This window comes from Oenanthe melanoleuca, chromosome Z (assembly GCF_029582105.1).
Source record: "Oenanthe melanoleuca isolate GR-GAL-2019-014 chromosome Z, OMel1.0, whole genome shotgun sequence".
In the NCBI taxonomy this organism is placed as follows: Eukaryota; Metazoa; Chordata; class Aves; order Passeriformes; family Muscicapidae; genus Oenanthe; species Oenanthe melanoleuca.
This window is the reverse complement of record NC_079362.1, coordinates 49399760-49417758: the sequence shown is the minus strand read 5'-3', so window position 1 is coordinate 49417758 and position 17999 is coordinate 49399760. Positions and strand designations below refer to the sequence as shown.

The 17999-nt window shown below is 35.3% G+C and overlaps 1 protein-coding gene across 1 annotated transcript in view; it reads right to left on the bottom strand.

Annotated features, from left to right (window-relative positions):
• PLGRKT (plasminogen receptor with a C-terminal lysine) overlaps positions 1 to 17999 on the bottom strand; it is a 30778-nt gene that overhangs the window by 3298 nt on the left and 9481 nt on the right. The window contains exons 3-4 of the mRNA XM_056514580.1: positions 3563 to 3693; positions 2475 to 2584 (exon numbers count right to left, since the gene is read on the bottom strand). Coding sequence (XP_056370555.1) covers positions 2475 to 2584; positions 3563 to 3693 — 241 coding nt within the window. The remainder of the gene's footprint in view (positions 1 to 2474; positions 2585 to 3562; positions 3694 to 17999) is intronic.

Here is a 17999-nt window from a genome sequence, read left to right as displayed (position 1 = left end):
ATTACACCAGAGAGATCAAGCATGGCATGCACCAAAAGACAAGACAGACAAGCAGAGAAGTGATTGAGAAGGCATGGGAGTGAACACAGGGATCTGCTGAGTATTGAAAATAATCATTGTGGCTGCAGGTCAACTGTGTCATAAAACCTTCTCTTCAACTACGTAATTTTAACCATAAAATAAAAATGAACTCCTGAACCTGATTTCCAGACCAGATTCATCCAGGCTATTCCACTTCCTTTTAATCTAGTGCTGATATTGGTAATTAGTTTAATTTCCTTCTCTTACTTTCCTTTATCCTATCCTGTAAGTAGGATCTGTAGACCCAAATCTCTCATGTCTTTTTAAAAAGCTAAACAATTTAATCACTTTTTTATTCTCTTGCAAGGAAGCAGGTCATTCCCTAATAGTTTTAGCTCTTCTTTATAATTCCAGATTCCCTTTTCAGAAGTAATCTAAATTACATGTAAATTTCCACAGGAGTTATTATTTTCTGCATCTTCCCATTTGTTCTCTTTTTGTACTAAGGCTGTGAAATATGCATCCCCAGATATATTCAAAAGCCTTTTGGACATTTTCCTGGACAATTAGATGATCTTGTCTGAGCAGGGGACTTGGACAAGACAAGCTTCAGAGATCCCTTCCAACCTCAACCATGCCATAATACTAGGAAAGCTCACTTGATGTTTCTAGACTTTGCTCAATTCTCAGTTTGATCACACTGCTGGATTACACCCATTCTGTGATCATTGGCATATTCAAGTTTTCCCATTTCCATCTGGTGAGCTCTGGTGGTAGAAATCCCTATTAGTCCCTAGCTTCTTGCTGACATTATTAAATTGAATCCTATTTTGTTGTCTCATTTCTTCAGACCATCAGCTTTTCTTGCACCACAGTTCATTTCTTCTCTGGTGATAAACTTGATTAAGTTTGCCACCCAAAGATTTGGTTAGGATAACCTATTCATAATTTCAGCTATAAAACAAATTAATATCCATAACAAATCTTGACAAATACTGTTAATAACCCTACTGAAGCCTAACCTTCCTTTTCAAACACAAAATTTGACATAATTTCTTTACCCCCATGCTATTACCTGTCTATTTATTTCCATGTCTTTCATGCTAACTTGATCTTTAGGTAATACCACATCAAATGCTTTCACAAATTTATACTGAATATGCCAATTTCTTTTGTAAAAAAAGATATTTTTCTGGAAAAGACAGACTTAGTTTGGCATATTCCATTTATTTTCTATTTGGCTCAACAGTTTCTTTTCTGCAAAACCTTTTCACATGCCTTGTATACTGCTGAAGTTCTCCTAATGGATCTGAAGTGATGAAGATGACTTGTATTTGGAAAGCAATAGGATACCACATTGCACCTCTTCAACTTATACAGGACCACAAGGTAGACAGCAAACACATGACATACAAATCCTAAATTTCAGGTGCTAATTTTGTGTGTACTAGTGTGTGCTAATCTCCTTTTCAACACTTTGATTTTCAAGAACTACCCTTTCTTCCCTATGTTTACCTGACTCTTCATATTAAAATCCAAAGAAGTTTGTTTAATGCTGTTGAGAAAATTCTCACAAGTATACATCACTTAAATGTATTTGCACCTACATGAAGCAGGAACTACAGCAGATTTTGTCTAATTAACCTACCACTGTTTTCAATGAAGTATACAGAAATCTAAGTGTTAGATCTGGAGGCTAAAGACCAAGAGCTGAAACAGATTTTTATTTGGTTTCAATATGGTTGTGCCAGTAGCAGACAAGATAACTAAGCTAGTCAACTAAGACAATTTGTGAAGGTGACAAGGCCACAGCCAGATGCTCTCTTCACTTACAGTCAACACTCACTGAGCCAGTCTCCTTCACTAGGAATCAGAGTTAACATAAATGCATCTCCATAAACTTCAACACAATGTGTATAATTTAATCACATGGACAAAGGACAGCTATGAGGCATGACCCCACTTTCTGGGACTCAGCTTTCTTCAGTCTTAGCAGGACACTGCTGTAAGATCATCACCTGATGTCTGAGTTTGGTCGTGAACGTGTAAAGCCATTATTCATGTCTGTATTTCTTTATCTAATAATCTCTAACCCTCTCCCAAGAAAACAGCATCAGAGTGGAATTCTGAAGGAAATCACTAGATCTGTCATTTCTCCCAAATATATAATTCTTACATCAGCTGTATTTAGAACCTTAGCATTCAAATACTTTGAAACAAGAGGAGAAAATGACAGTCTTAAATGAAAAGAAAAGCTGTAAAACTACAGTGAGTACCTCTGACTAGCAAAATATCTGATTTTAAAACAAATGAAAAAATAAGACGTAATATTTCTGTCAAAACCACCCCCCTTCCCCCAAAATATCTATTACAAGTTTTCTCACAGCCATTTAAAAAACATAACAGGTTATCTGTAGCTTGGTTCTACATGAGAACAGGACAGATTTACATACCTTTAATCCTTTGCAACAGCGTCCCATATCCCATATCATATTGATAGGAAAATACAAAGCTTAAGGGAAGTATTGGCAGTAAAACTGCTGGGTTCTTCCTTTTTACTGCTCTGTGCAAGAAAAAAAAATCAGGATATTCAGTACATTAGCATTATTACTTTAGGCTGATCTTGACTGCCTAGGACTTGTCTATCCTTCTAAAATCTCTAATCAAAGAGCAAGTCTTAGTTTTCTCAGAAACATTAGTCTTCTGGTTGCCCCCTTTTCAACCAAGAGTATTTTAAATATGCAATAGTGATTTTTGAATATATTTAACAAATATGGGATGATCTAACTCATTTAGCACGTATGTGCAGTCACATATACCCAGCCACTTGCAACATGTAACAATGTGGATTCTCTGTTCACTTCCAAATGCATCGGAGTCTACAGAGAACCGATAATGCAGAAGGTGCATTTAATCTTCACTTCGTACACAAAACCCCAAACGTTTCCTAAAGTCTCTCTAAACATGTTACAGCTAAAGAAAAACATACTATCAACCAAAGTATTGGTTGTTACAAATTGGTTGCAAGTTCTTCCCTATGCAATACAGCTTTATTAGCCAGGATTCTTTTTCCTTTTGGGTCAGTCGATTCAAATTTAAGTAAGTAGACTCCAGAATATGTCCACTTGTTCACTGCTTTTAAAAAGTTCAGATGGAGGATATGCTGCACACTAACAGTTAATTAAATGTCAGTACAGACAAGAAAATAGCATGGCTTTTAAAAACTCTCTCCTCTTCCCCACACAAATTTTATTTTACACCGGACTTTTGGTACTTCATACATCTATATACTTCATAGATATATAATTTTATTGTCAGCTCATGTCTCTGCTTTTAAATAAATCTACAGTACAGATATAACCAAAACACATTCAGAAGCAGACAGATTTCATAGTCTATTTTATCCATAGCCATTTGATCAATCTCTGAGAAATGACTGGATAAAAATAGCTACTTGTTGTAATGCAAAAGCAAGATCCAGCAAAACAGAAGTATGTAATGCAATATATTTATATTTTTTGTTAGGGAATAAACTTCATACCCAGTTGTTAAAACCACAGCAGCAAGTCCAAAAAATGTCCCAAAATATTTGAGAAATTCTCGTGTCCAAGCAATCTGCATGGCTGTTTGTCTCTCTCTCATCAGGTTCTGAAGTATTAATTGCCTTTCCAGCTAAAAAAGGGAGACAGCTTAAACAAAATTAAGTCATCCATTTGTTCTAAAGATTTTCTCAATCTCTCAGTGGTCTATAAATTCAAAACACTAACTAAGAAGGCAATCTTTCATGACTTTTGATTGAGAATGGTCTTCTCCAGTAACAGTTTCTATCAAGAAAAGATTTAGGTCAATTAGCAAACACTTTAATGCAGAATCTTTCTAATTGTACTTCTCAAGGTCCAGACAACCAAAACTCCAGTGATAGGTTTTGAGTGGTACCCAAGTCTCAGCAGGACCCTCTCAATTAAGATTCTCTGATCTTCCCATTTCCATGGTGATTTACAGAGTACCTGCTCTCCCAATTCATTCTTCTTAATTCTAATTTAGTTGTAGCAATTTTAGAACCAATCTTGACACCTCTTTGCCCTTTAAGGATTTCCTCTTCCTCATGATGCATCATAAAGCTAATAACTCTTCTGCAACACCACAGTTAAAAATATAGAAAAACACTATGAAGACAACATATCTTTTATAGATACTGAATATATATCAAAAGTCCATAAGGAAATACTTCTGTAAAATTAAAAACAAGAATGCAAAAAGTACAATCTAGTCAACATATTCACATGTCCAAGAACTTTCTATGGTAAAGACTATTAGATTTATTTTTTTTTAATTACATGCCCCATCTAAACCTACTGGTACATTTCCATTAAATAAGATAAATTCAATATTTCTCAAAAGTTCCTCTCAACTATACAGAACACTAAATGGAATTTCCTTCTTAGAGTCATGTAAAAGTAAGAATTGTGAAAAAAAACCCCAGTCTGAAACCAGTGGAGAAGTTAGTTAACAGAACAAGAAGAAGTCTTCTTCTTCCCAGCAATGTTTATAACTTATCTTTTGGGGGAAAAACTGAGTACCTGGGTTTGTATGTCTAGACTAACTAAGCAAGTTGGATGAAAAGTTCAACAAGGTAGAGGAAACAGAATACCAGCTCCCAAAAAGAGCGTATTCTAGGGAAGAAAGAACAAAGAGTGAATTCAGAAAGTTCTCTTCTAATGAATCCCTAAAAGCAATTAAATATGTTCTTGTCTCCTGCTTTCTAATTCAAGAACAATTTAAAGGATTTGTAATTACTCAAGGTTTCCGCCCATTTATTCATCTCCATTACTATTGATTTAACCTGAACAGAACAATTTCTGTTCAATTGTTACTAATTATTTCTTCAGACTATGTTGATTTTGCTGTCTTATTTACAAGTTCATTCAGTACTTAGATAGGTAGAAATAATTTTGAGACAGCATAATGAAAAAAGGACAGATCTAATTACATATAATTGTACACAGTAGGAAAAACAACATTCTCTATAGTCTCACAGTACTATTTAATCTGTTTCTTTTCCCTCAAAACGTACACTGCAATTGTTGTTCTCACAAAAAGTATCAACAGGCTTTACCTTTCTGATAGCCATAATTTTCAGATTGCTTTGTTTTGGGTTTGGTTTTTTTTTTTCAGAAGAAGTAATAATATAATGGCTGATAAAACACTTAATAAAATATCAAAATAATTAGATTTTATTTTGTCACCTACAAGACAGTTGGAAATTGTAAAATAAACAAGTACATTGCCCATTAATTAGACCCATTTCAGTCCCAAATACCCTAAGCCTGGTAAATTGCTGGGGGCTGATGTGATAAGATAAAATAATGACACGTAATAAGACATTTAATGACTTTATTTTCATCTTCAGTGTGATTATAGGTGTAGTTTCCACACATGTGAAAAGTATTAAGGGATCCTTTGTTTGCCTGTCAGCACAGATAAGGGCCTGTGCGTCCAAAATGCAAGTATTACCTAAATGAGCTTCAATTTAAAGAAGCACATGGTAAGGAAGTGGGACAAGGACATGCTGATGAAATATAGGTCATGCTAAAAAGGAACAATAGAGAAGAAGAAAAACAGACAGTTTAACATGCACAGTGTTTCAAAAGATGTAAGCATGGCATAAAAAGAAGGCTCTAAGTTCAAACTTATTAAGTAAACTAAAAGATCCTAACATGATTTCTTTAAAAACAAATACACATACAGACATAAAAATCCCCGAAAAAAAATCCCAGCAAAAACCCCCTAACACTTGTTTGACAGCTCTTTAAAACCCAAGTGCTGAAAGAAAAAGTTGTTGCAAGCAATAGTCAAACAAGCACCATCCTGCAGGAGACTGTCATATCAAATTCCTGAAGCCCAAGGTTACTTTCATGTATATCTACAAGTAGTTCATATAAATAACCTACTATAATTGAAAACAGCAGCAGCAAGATAACACTATCAAACATTTTTTGTATTCTTTTCTGACTAGATCTTTTTTTCTTTCACTTGAGAGAAACAACCCTTAACTTTCTCAATTCAAAAACAAGTAGTGGAATGAAAATGCATAGAAAAATGCCAGTTATTCTTTTCCTTTGAGCAAATTTCTCCACCCATATGTAAAATTTTAACCAGATGAAACACAATACTTAATTTAAATACACTTCTTAAAAATGTGTTGGAGGGAAGTTTTAGAATTATGAATCTTAGAGATGAATATTCTCTACATGGGTAAATGTGACAGCCAAGAAACAAGAGTTTCAGAGGAATACTAATCAACACAATGCAGTAAAAAGCAGGTCTACTGATATATGGCTAAAAGAATAATTTAATACTTGCTATAACTGAAGTTTCATGATATTACAATGAATAGTTTACAAGACCTGTTTCTTATAACTTACAATATAGCATCCGTAAACTTACAATATAACAACAAGAAAGCCCTGAGATGTGTTTGGGGATCCTAAGTAAGCTACAGTACTGATGCAGAGATTTATAAACCAATTTTTATTTAGTCAAAATTATTATCATAATTTATACAGAGAAAACTTAGTAACAATACATAAACAAGTGCTCCAAAATCCCTTTGTGGATTTTTGTGGTTTTATGCCAAACCTAGGATTACCTCTCTTAAATGCCAGAAGTTCCCTTTGTTCTGCATTCCTTTATGAAAAAAAAAATCTTCATTCATGCTTTCTATTTCCAATATCAGTTTTGTTACTTGTTAGTTTCATACTTATAGTTTCATATGGCAAAAAAAAAAGACTATAGTTCTATAGTTGTTAGGATTACAAGAGGAATCTGAGTAGTGAAGAGATTTATTCTTAGTGTTCTAAGTGTTCCAGGGCAATTCCACACTGACTCCACTGGATTTTCAAATTCTAAGGAAAAGATAAAACTGAGCAACAATTATGGCCAAAGTTATCCTACTACACATCATCAAACAGCTTAAACTTACGGGAATAACTGTTGAAAAACCAGACTGGAGTACAACTGAGCTCTTTTCAGGGAGCTCTGTAGCCACTGTGTAGCACAGCAGGGAGCACCTCTCAGGCATATTCTGACAAAGCAGACAAAAGGCAGGGCACCTGGCTGCCCTGTGCCATTACAAATGGCTTTAGCATGTCCAGACCTGACATTTGATCAGTTAAATAGGTTTAAAAGCTGTGCTTGATTGTAAAAGAGTATATACCTTTAGATTAATTTTGGATGCTCTAAGTGTCAGAACTAAACACCTACATGGGCACTCAGGCAACTCCTCTGAACTAGTCTTTTAAAAATTCAAACAATTAATGGGAATATCCTTATGCTTATCCATTTAACATGCCAATCTTAAATTAATATCTGGAGCTTGAGTAGTTTTGAATTATCAAGATATCCTGATGTGCTGACTTTACACTGGCAAACAACTACTGGTAAATCTTAAGGCAAAACCAGTGCCTTAAGCAGTTGCCATAAGTTGACCTTAAGCAAGTCAGAATTTGAAAACATATGTATACAGGAAAAGACTCAGGAGTCTACCATCAAAAAATGACTCAAAATTAGATGAAAGAAAACCAAACCATGTTTGACTGCAGTTCAAATCAATATCCCATTTTCAGCTGTTAATTTCCTAGTATTTGTGTCTTATTTTCCTCCACATGTGTTCTATTGAAAATGCCAGTCACACTAGGATAATGAAAGACTTTTGATCTATTAACATGCAGATTTTATGAAAAATGCCAAGTCCTACTCTCTTTGGACTTACTTTACAATAATTTTTAAAATTACTTTTCTTCCTCCTTATGGCAGAAGTAAGAATTAAGAACAGTAGGTATTCATTTTTACTGCAAACATACTGCAGACAAAAAAAAGTGTATCATTTAGATTAGCAGAGATGGGATGTAGTTTATTTAGAAAAGTGTTACTGATGGAAGAAGCTGACAATTGAGAAAACAAGCCACAGGTGCACACCACACACATTAGGTGAACAACCATTCACCATCCAAGTGACATGTTTTAGGGAATAAATTCTACTTCATTTTAAGTACAGAAATGGCCCATCTATATAGCCATAAAATCTTCAGTAGGAATGATTCACATGACTATACTTGCACTAAAAACTACAGAAAAATGGTCTCAAGAGCAACTTTAGCACAGGAGGAAGACAGATATTGCAATTTCCCTAGCCAGGTTCCTGTGCATTGAGCAAGAGAACAGAAGCTGTGATGTGGATGCATGGATGCACATCCAAGAATGCTTTTCAATTACTTGCATCCTATAACAACCAGACCATGATTTTATAGACACAGTTAATATCATAATAAAAAAGTGACAATAGCAACTTCTATATTGGCAAAAAATATTGATTGAATAATTTAAAAAATTTAGTATAGTATTCCAAAATAAATGGGTACTAGTAGCAAGTGACATTTTAAATTTTACAACACTCTCAAGAGGACCCAATTAGAAATAACTTTCCCATTTTTTCTTTAAATATAGCTAGTAGTTTCTCAACACTGTGTGAGCAACTGTAAGGGCTGATTAGGATTTTGAAGTCTGCCACATAGAAACTGTTATAGTAAAAGGAAATCAATTTTACAAAATGAATCATGACAGATGAAGAGAAGTGAGGCACAGAGGGAAAAGGTCAGTTACTGTGAAACTGATAATGCTAATAAACTAGTCAGTGGTAACCATCCTTATCATTTCTACTGATTATTCTTCAGACTGCCACAATGATGTCAAACCACATAAAACAGCATTTATACCATCATTTCATCGATTAAAATCCAGTGGGAGAAGTTCTCATCTGAAATAATTTAATCGACTTTGACAACTTGCAAAAAAAAAAAAAAACCCTCTCTGGATTACAAGCCACATCTTACTAGACTAGAAATTTCTCATACTTTGGACTCTTAGCTTGTGTTCTCTCTCCATGTTCAGATACTGTAGCTGGAATGGATACTACTTTGGTTTTGTACACCCAAATGGGATGGAAGGTGTGTACAAATACTCAACAGAAATGAAAAGCAGAGCCAGTGCAAAATGCTCTCTTCTTCACTGTCCACATGTATTAAATATAATTTCATTGGTGTATTTTGTGTGAGAGTATGTGTCTATGGGGAGGCAGACACAGTAATCACCCCTCAATAAAGTGTCAATTTGAAACCCAATATGCTTAAAGGCACTCCTGGGAGATAGGCTCTTTTACACAACCTGTGTAAATACTGGGCAGGACAAACACTTATCTTGAGAGCAGTCATGGTAGTAAACCTACAGAGAACATATTTAATGTCACTATCATTAAGACATAATTATACCAACATCCTTGTAAACAGATATTTAGAGGAAAGGAATTAACTACCTTATAAGAAATAATCAGATAAACACCATCTCTGCTTAAGTTATGAAACCCAGTATCTAAATCTAAGAAAACTGAAAGCTGAAGAAACTTTTGGAATACCCTTACACTCATGGTAAAAGAGCTCTCCAGTTTTATCACAGGTTAATACATCTGTTATAGGCCATGGCTACTCTGCCTATAATAGATTATTGTCACTTAAAGTTTTTCAATGTTCAGATCCCCTGAAAGTGTTCTTTATAAAAGTACTAACTTCTAACTTTTGAGCACTCAGAGTTGCAATGAAAAATAAGGCTTAAGTTTAAAAAAAAAGTGACAATCAGACATACAAAATATGTATGGAAGTTAGTGGGCAGATAGTACAGCTACATGTGGTACTTCATCATCAGATGAAAGATTAAAAGCTCATGTGACTTATCCTCAGTGTCATTCTTTCTAATCAATGGGCAAAACCAGAAGCTGCTGCAAGTGGTTGTTTGGCAAAAAAAAAAAAGAAAAATAGAATAGTGACACCTATCTCTACACCTCCATTGTAAGCCACCGGAGTGTAATACAGAGATGACAACTTAAAATAATTACACAGTGTCTGCTTGGTTCTAGGGCCAGTATGTCCACAGACATTCAGGAAATGGGCCTCTAGATCAAACAAAGTTAAAATAAATCAGACATAAACGTTTTATCCTGCTGCTTCAAAGCTTGTTTGCAGATATTTCTCACATCTAGTACACAAAGCAATTAAAATTATCAGCTTATTAGTTACTAATTATTACTGCAAGAAACTGCACTCTTTAAAAATTTAAAGCTTCCCCATGCAAAGGCAGATTACAAATTATTTACAAGCAAAGAGCTATAAGAAAAAGAAAAGAGTCTCACACAAGCCAGAATGTAAACTGCATTGGAAAAAAAATCACACAAAATCACAAAATATTCTGTGTTGGGAGGGACCCACCAGCATTGAATCCCAACCCTTGGTCACAGATCAAACCCATGACCTTGGTGTTACTAGCACCAACTACTTTATACTCCTTTTGTTGTCAATAAGGTAATGAAATTACACTCTGTATAAAGAGAAAATAGTATCAAAAGCCCTTAAATCCATTTTGGATTTAATCATCCATTTGGAGATTTTGTGCTGCACAAAAAATGCAGACTCAATCTAGTGGGCAAAACATGAAGGTAACATTTCTTGGCAGTAACCCAGCACTCTTGCTTTTCTTCTGTGTGGCTTTTAGGCAACAAACATGCAGCAGAGTACAGAAGGGTGTCCACCACCTGCGTTTTATAATCTTATCTACAAGAGTAAGTGAAGCTTTTAGGTACTGTTACCAGGGTTCAGAAGTTCTATACAAGCTTTATAGAGACAAACCAAAGTCATTGAATAGCCAGTTATGTAAAAAGCAGGGATTAATGCTGTAGGAATAGTAAAATAGATCAAGAAATATAAAACAAAAAGTTAATGTTACAATATCAAGTAATTTCAGTATCTGACTAATAACTGAATAAGAGCTTTGGTTTTTTTTCCCAAACTTAACATTCAGGAAATAGTATTTCATATAAAGCATATAAAAGACCAAATTTTACTTCATAGGACATAGCAAAAGACTAAAATAATAGGTTTGCTCTACTAAGAGGAAAAGAATTATGGCAAATTTGTTGTGACATAGGAAGCAGCTTCAGAAGGCATTTTTTCCTTTGGAGTCAGTTAAATTCTTCCAACAAATTGAGACTAAACATATAAAGGTAAGCTGGAGGTGCACCGCCAAGCAAGACAAAACTTGAATTTGAATTACATATCATTCACAATGATATGTACTAGTCACAGATATCCCTCCCCAAAATACTAGTATAATTGATTTAACTGAATAAATTTAATTAATATTTGTCCCACTACTAGAGCAGCAACCAGTCTGGTATGCATCTTTTGTTAGTAGTCACTGCATATTAGAAATAGCTATTAAAATCTGTTCTTTGTCAACCATTTCATTTATTTCTTTACAGTGGTCAGGCAGAGTACACAATCTGTCAGCTAATACCAATGAAACTGGCTTTTTTTCCTGCAAGACAGATGGTTCTAATCTTCCTCAGTACAGATATCATTTATCTTGTTCTGTTCCATTTGATGTGCAGAAACTAATAAGGCTATAGAATTGTTACCAGAGAGCATTTATTTCCCAGAATTAAGCCCAGATCACCTAAGGGGCTAAACAATTTATGTAATGCTTCAAGACAAATGCATTAGTGATGTCATAAGCGCTACTAGTACCTTGTCAATAGAAAACAAATCTAGCTATTTCCCACCCCAAAGGGAAACAGATGGTAGTAATCTGGAAAGGCAAAGCTTGCTTACATTTTACTTCACAAGAAAGAAAGGGAACAATTGTTTTCATTTTAATAGAACTGGAAAAAAAAGTCTCTTTGACTAAATTTCACTGAAAACTTTGGGGAGGAAAAGGTTAGGGATTTACAAGACCCTGAAGAAAATGACTCAGTGTCTGAGACATAAAGAGAAATTAAATTTTTCAGGTATCATCATAGAGGTGGTTGATCTTTTGCTAACAAAGATAAGGTGACAAATCTGTAGATGGAAAAATGTCATCACACAGTTTTATTAGGCACAGGAAGGACTGCAGAAACCTGTGTCAGTACTTTCCTTTTTTTATCAATGAAAGTAAAGAAGCATAGAAGAAGTTTTCTTGTTCAGAAACTCATTGGGATTTTAACATTATCCATGTTTCCTGCCAAGAGTCAAAACAGCACACATACACATATCAAGCACCACTTAATTTCAAGATGAACTGATAAATAATTGAGAGTATTTTGACTGAGTAATGGGCTAATTGAATTTATTAAGGAAAAACAAATAAACAAGCAAAAAACACAGAGCCCCAAAATTGTATTTATAAATATAACCATCCTTAAAGAAAAGAGATGTCATCTTCCCCCTGCCCTTACTCATACTTTCTCATCTCTCTTGCATTCCTACTTTTAGCTCATTACTCAAAAGGAGTCCCAGGATAAAGGACATTTGCAAGACAGAAGTCCCTACCAAGAATGAACAATAGGCTTATGAGGTGCAGGGCCACGAGCTGGACACAATGATCCTGATGGGTCCCTTTCACTCAGCATATTCTATGACTCTATGAATTCCTTTTACCTGTTTAAGACAGACTACTAAGTACTAGGTATCAAAAAACACATTAATGCTTTTGTTTTTCAAAAATTTCAGGTTTTCCTCATCCAATTTCCATTAACATTTTGCATTTGTCTTTACGAATGTGGCTGAGTGTCTAGTTTCTAATAAAACCCCCACTGACCTATCTTAATAGGTCTGTACATTCCTAATATATTTTTTATTTTAAGGAACTTAAAACTAACTGAGGAGAGGAGGTCAGAGGAGACTCATGAGCTGTCTGATAAATAAATAGATTTTCCTCATCTCTACCTCACAAAATTCTCAGTCTCTGTAGGAAAGGAAGTCCAGCAAAATACTATGTGTAGAATCCATGATTCAGTTCAAATATCACAAACCCAATAACTTAAGGAAGGTGTACATTTGTACAAAAACATTATCTTCTTAAATATGCAGGTACAAATACTGCTTGTACTTTATCTCTGCTAAATGTGTAATCTCATTTTTCATTTAAAGGTATGTTTAAAATGCTTCAGCTGTCTCTTTTACTATACATCCTGTCATATACTGCCATAGCAACTTCAGTTAGAGGTTTCTTAAGAAGTAAGAACTTCAAAAATCACTAGAGGATTACCCAGATTATCAAACAGATTCCAATAAAAAACAAACTTTAAAACCCTGCTAGAAGGTTCAAACGCAGATGTTTTGACTTCTTTGTACATTTTGAAAAAGACATTGAGGTGAAAAACAAACACCAATAATAAACAGCTGTATAACTGAAGTTACAACATCTTGTTTTGAGATACACACGAGTGTCTCGATATAAAGTGAAAAGTTGTGGGTTCTCTTCCATCCCTTATAATAGGTCTGTATTTTTAAATGTTTTTATGTTTTTATTAAAGTAAAAAGTAATTTAGTCAAAAGATATGGTCAATTAATAAGCATACTATGGGGTACTTCTATACTTTCATTTCAGATTTAAGGACAAATTGTTGAACATGAAGAGAAAACTGCCTTGTTACTTTCATTTACTGCGATTCAAAGCAAACCTCTTAAGGCAATACAATCCTGGCAGGAAGGTAATGTAATCATGCTATGGCCTGCCTCTAACCAAGCTGCATTTATCCATGCTTTCAGTGAGTTTTTGATCTTTTTTTTTCTCAAAACAGATACTTTTGTCACACACCCTTTGTAACATTAAATTACATTCTAATTATATTAATATTTATGCATTAGTATTTATGATGAAATAATATCCCAAAGCATTTTCTTACAAAACTGAGAGCTTTAGTGCCATTTGTGGATATAGAAAACACTCAAAAGCAGTCTCACTTCAAGCTGACTTGTGAGTGCATGTGACATGATTTGCACATGCAGTGTAAAACACATGTTTCTTGACAGGCAAGAGTTAAAGAACAGAGGAAAGCACAGAATATTTGAAAGTCATTTTCAGAAGTAGAAGTCTTATCATTTATAATTTGAATGAACTAAGTGAGATGGTTTTTTCTGCAAGAGACAAATACATTTGGCATTTCCGTTTTGTGTCAAAATAAAATTTAACTTAAAGAAGAAAATCCTGTATATTTTGTATCTATGAAGAGTCACACTATGCCTTACTGCACTAGAGAATGAGTTTCCCTAGCACTGTTTAATACTATCTGCCCACTTACTCCACTTTTAACTAACTGAGGAAGAAATACTTTAAGTTTTTATTTCCTTTATTAATTTGCATCACTGCCAAAACTTCAAAAGAAGCTGTTAAAGCAAAGTGGGAGGGAAAAAAAGACCATGAAAGAGAAGAGCATAAAAGTATCCACTGAGGTACAGAACTATATAGGATTTTCCATACCACCATCTGGTGCTCATCAGGATAGGGTAATGTAGTTGTATCATGGCTCAAAATAGACCTAGATGATATTAGGGACCCCAAAAGAAAGAAAAAATTTTTAAAAATAAGGAAAGATGGCCATGGATTTTCAGGAAAAAAATACTACCACCGCAGTGTCAAAACACAGAAAAATAAGCCCTTACTTACTTGATCCTGACTTTTTTTTTTTTTTTTTTAACCAAAGAGTATAGAATCTTTTCCATGCCCACACAGGGGGCATACAGGGAGCAAGTCTATAAACTCTCAAAGACTAACTGCTGTGAAAGCAGATCTATGACTGTTTCCTGGCTATCCAACATCACCTGGGGAGAAGAATGCACTTTAAAGTCTCACATAGTAAAACAGGGAGAGTACAGGGACAGCAGAAGGCTGGGATTGAGACTATCCAGAGATTCATGCTGTAGACAGGTTATAATAAAACACTTTTATTATTGGTAAGTACAAGATCTGTCAGAAGTATATTATTTTTTTTGCCTGTTTATATTCTTACAAGTTTAGTGGCTCCCATCAAAGATTAATTTGGAGGACTGTATCTGACTCCTGAAAACAATGATGCTTTCCCACCAAGAAGACTATCTTTTTGTCTGGTAAGAAAGTCTCTTGCTCGTTAGGAAAAAAAATCCCAAAAGTCTAACAAAATCCCCTTCAAATCACTCTGAACTGCAACCCCAAAACAACAATAAAACAATTATATACCCTAAACACTAACTACTCTCTTTTCTTTCCAGCATTTCAGTGATTCTTAGCTCTTTCTGTATAACTTATTCTTAAAAGTTAGATCTTTCAAGGATTTCAGTCCTCCAGTCTGACCCTGAAAGAGCCAAACTGCTGTCATCTCAAGGCAATACTTTTAAAATGTGTTTTGCTTAAATAACTTAGAAAGTAGTAGAAAATTATAACATTCTACTGAAATTTTTTATTTCAATGGACTCACATATGTGCTAATGCTGGATATATAATGCTATATACGTGTAGGGAAAATGTATCTGCTAATATAGCAATATATAATACAAAACTTCCAAAATATACAGGAGACTGAACAATTCTTTTTCAGGTAGATCATTCCATTCCCACAAACAAGATTTTTACTTTGTTTTTGCAATCTGCCAGGCAGGGCACACAGAGGTTTTAATTCCCGATTCCCTTCTCCATCCCTTGTGATGTTATTTCTGTATCATTATCACTCAATATACATCTAAAATGTGTCTGATAGCTGTCAGTTAAAAGTTAGACCAAGTCATATCTTGTTACCATAGATTGTTGCTGTGCACGTGGTGCTCAGTACGAGTGCAGACATCAAGCAGTAACTGCTCATAATTCTCAGTCTGGGAAGAAAGAGACGTAAGGAAATCCTCCCTCACAGAATCCACAACATACAGAGAGCCACAGCCTGCTTCCGTGGGAGTTAGAGCATCATAAAATAACTTGGGTTTAACCTCAGCAGTCCTGCTCAGAACAGGGTCAGCTATGTGATTAGACCAGGAGACCAGGCTGCTGAGGGCTTTTTATCCTGCCAGGCTTTGAAAACCTCTAAGGATGGAAGCATCACTGAGCCTCTGCTCCACTGCTGGACTGGCCTTGCAGGGGAAAAGGTTTCTCCTTACGCCCAGTTAGAACAGCTCCCCAAATCCTGTTTCAGTGTATACCATTACCTCTCACTTTCTGGCTGTGCTTTCTTGATTACTCACGGTTAGTGGGTGATTGCCCTTGGATCCTGCCCCCCAGAAGGCATCCCATTCCAGGCTAAGTAAGCACAGCTCACTTGGCCTCCTTGCAAGAAGTGCTCCAGCCCTTGCCCATCTTGATGGTCTGCTGCAAAAGCTGATCTTTTACACCTACATCATTCTTGCACTGGGGAAGAAGAGGGGCAAAAATGGATGCAGTATTTAAATGCATTTAACAAAGCACTGAACAGAAGACAACAAAAGATTTCGTCAATCCACTGGCTTCACTATTGTTTATAAAGCCCTCATTTGTCCTTTTGACTCTCTCCTCTGTCAGGGTACACTGCTGACTTATGCCTTTGTTGCTGTCTTCCTGCATCTCTACAGAATTGTTCCCATCTTTCAGCCCCCAGTCTGTGCTGTGGCCAAGGACACTTAACTGACACTTAAATCATGTCAGTTTTCCTAAACTTCTTTATCCTTCAAAGCTCCTATGGCACCTCACCTAACAGTTTCCCAAGCAAGATGAAATCCTTTCTCCAGTGTCCAAGGTCTGCAACTCATCTTGCTACAATCAAGTCTGCCGCTAATATTACAGCTCTCCCTTATTTGTAAATAAATCCATCTGTTTGTGATGGCCCTTGGAAGGCCCATCTAGTACATACACATCTGTATCAAGCAGTTATTCCTCACATTTTGTAGAAATGTACTCAATTGCTTATGTCCTCCTACTTATGCCACTTTAAGCATATTGTGGGGAGACTACAATCTCATGAGAATCAGTTAGTAATCCAGAGACTTTCTTCAGTTGTTGAAAGAACAACTTCTTGTTTCTTCATGTATTTTGTCACTCTGATTGGTGACCTGCAACATGCTCCCTCCACAGTGTCATGTTTTGTGGACTGTCTGACATTAACTCACAAGCTACACCTTCTCATTATTATACACTCTTCTCACTACTTCTTGTCTTTCCTGAAGAGCTTGTACCTGTCTTGGAGATTCCAAGATTCATGGCAGCTGTCCTACCACATCTCAGTTATTCTCATGATGTTGCAGAACTGTGACCAGAGACACAAGAGCTCTTGCTCTTCCTGCTTTTTTCTCAGGCTGTGTACATCAGTGCTTGAGCATGTACAGGCTTCCTTTCTCCAGAAATACTGCAGAAAATCCCAGCACATTTTCTCATAAAATCTTCTTTATTTAACATCTGCTGCAACATCAAAATGCTCCTTTTGTGCTGCTGTAGTAGAAATATTTTTTTTTAGGATGACAGAATGTGATTTATTTTTTGATTTGGAGAAAACACAGAGGTTTTTAATTTTCTGCAGTTTGGGGCTTTTTTTTTTTTTCAAAACCAGAGTGAAGTGCTCTGCAACAGCTTAGAGAACTCTTTGTGCTCTATTTACTACCCTATTTACTTCATTCCATTAGGCAGGCCCCTATGCAATGCAATTTTCTCTTCCATTCTCTGACTCTGAATCAGTGCTTCTCTCCTCACTGCTTTTTTGTAAAGTTTTCCCAGAAATCTATCTAGGTAAAAACTTCAGTGGCTTTTAAAACATCAAGAGATGCACTTAAACCCTAGGTCTGATTGTTACACATAAAGATATTAAAACAAACCAGTCTTTCCATCCATGCCTTTCCATCTATCATCTCATAATAGAGAAAAGAGTGATACAACAAAATTACAAAGTAGTCTTCAAATCAGATCTCATGATTAATGACGAAGCTAATACAAGAAAGAATAAAAAAAGGTCAGTCACGAAAGGATTCAGTGGATCACCAATTATTTGTGGAGTCCAATGAAAAAATTATTTTGATTAAGTAATTGAACATTACAGATATATATAGCTGAAAAGAGCTATAAAGTATTTTAAATGCTACAAGGACTTAAATAGTTGTATGGACTAGAAACTGATGCTTACTATA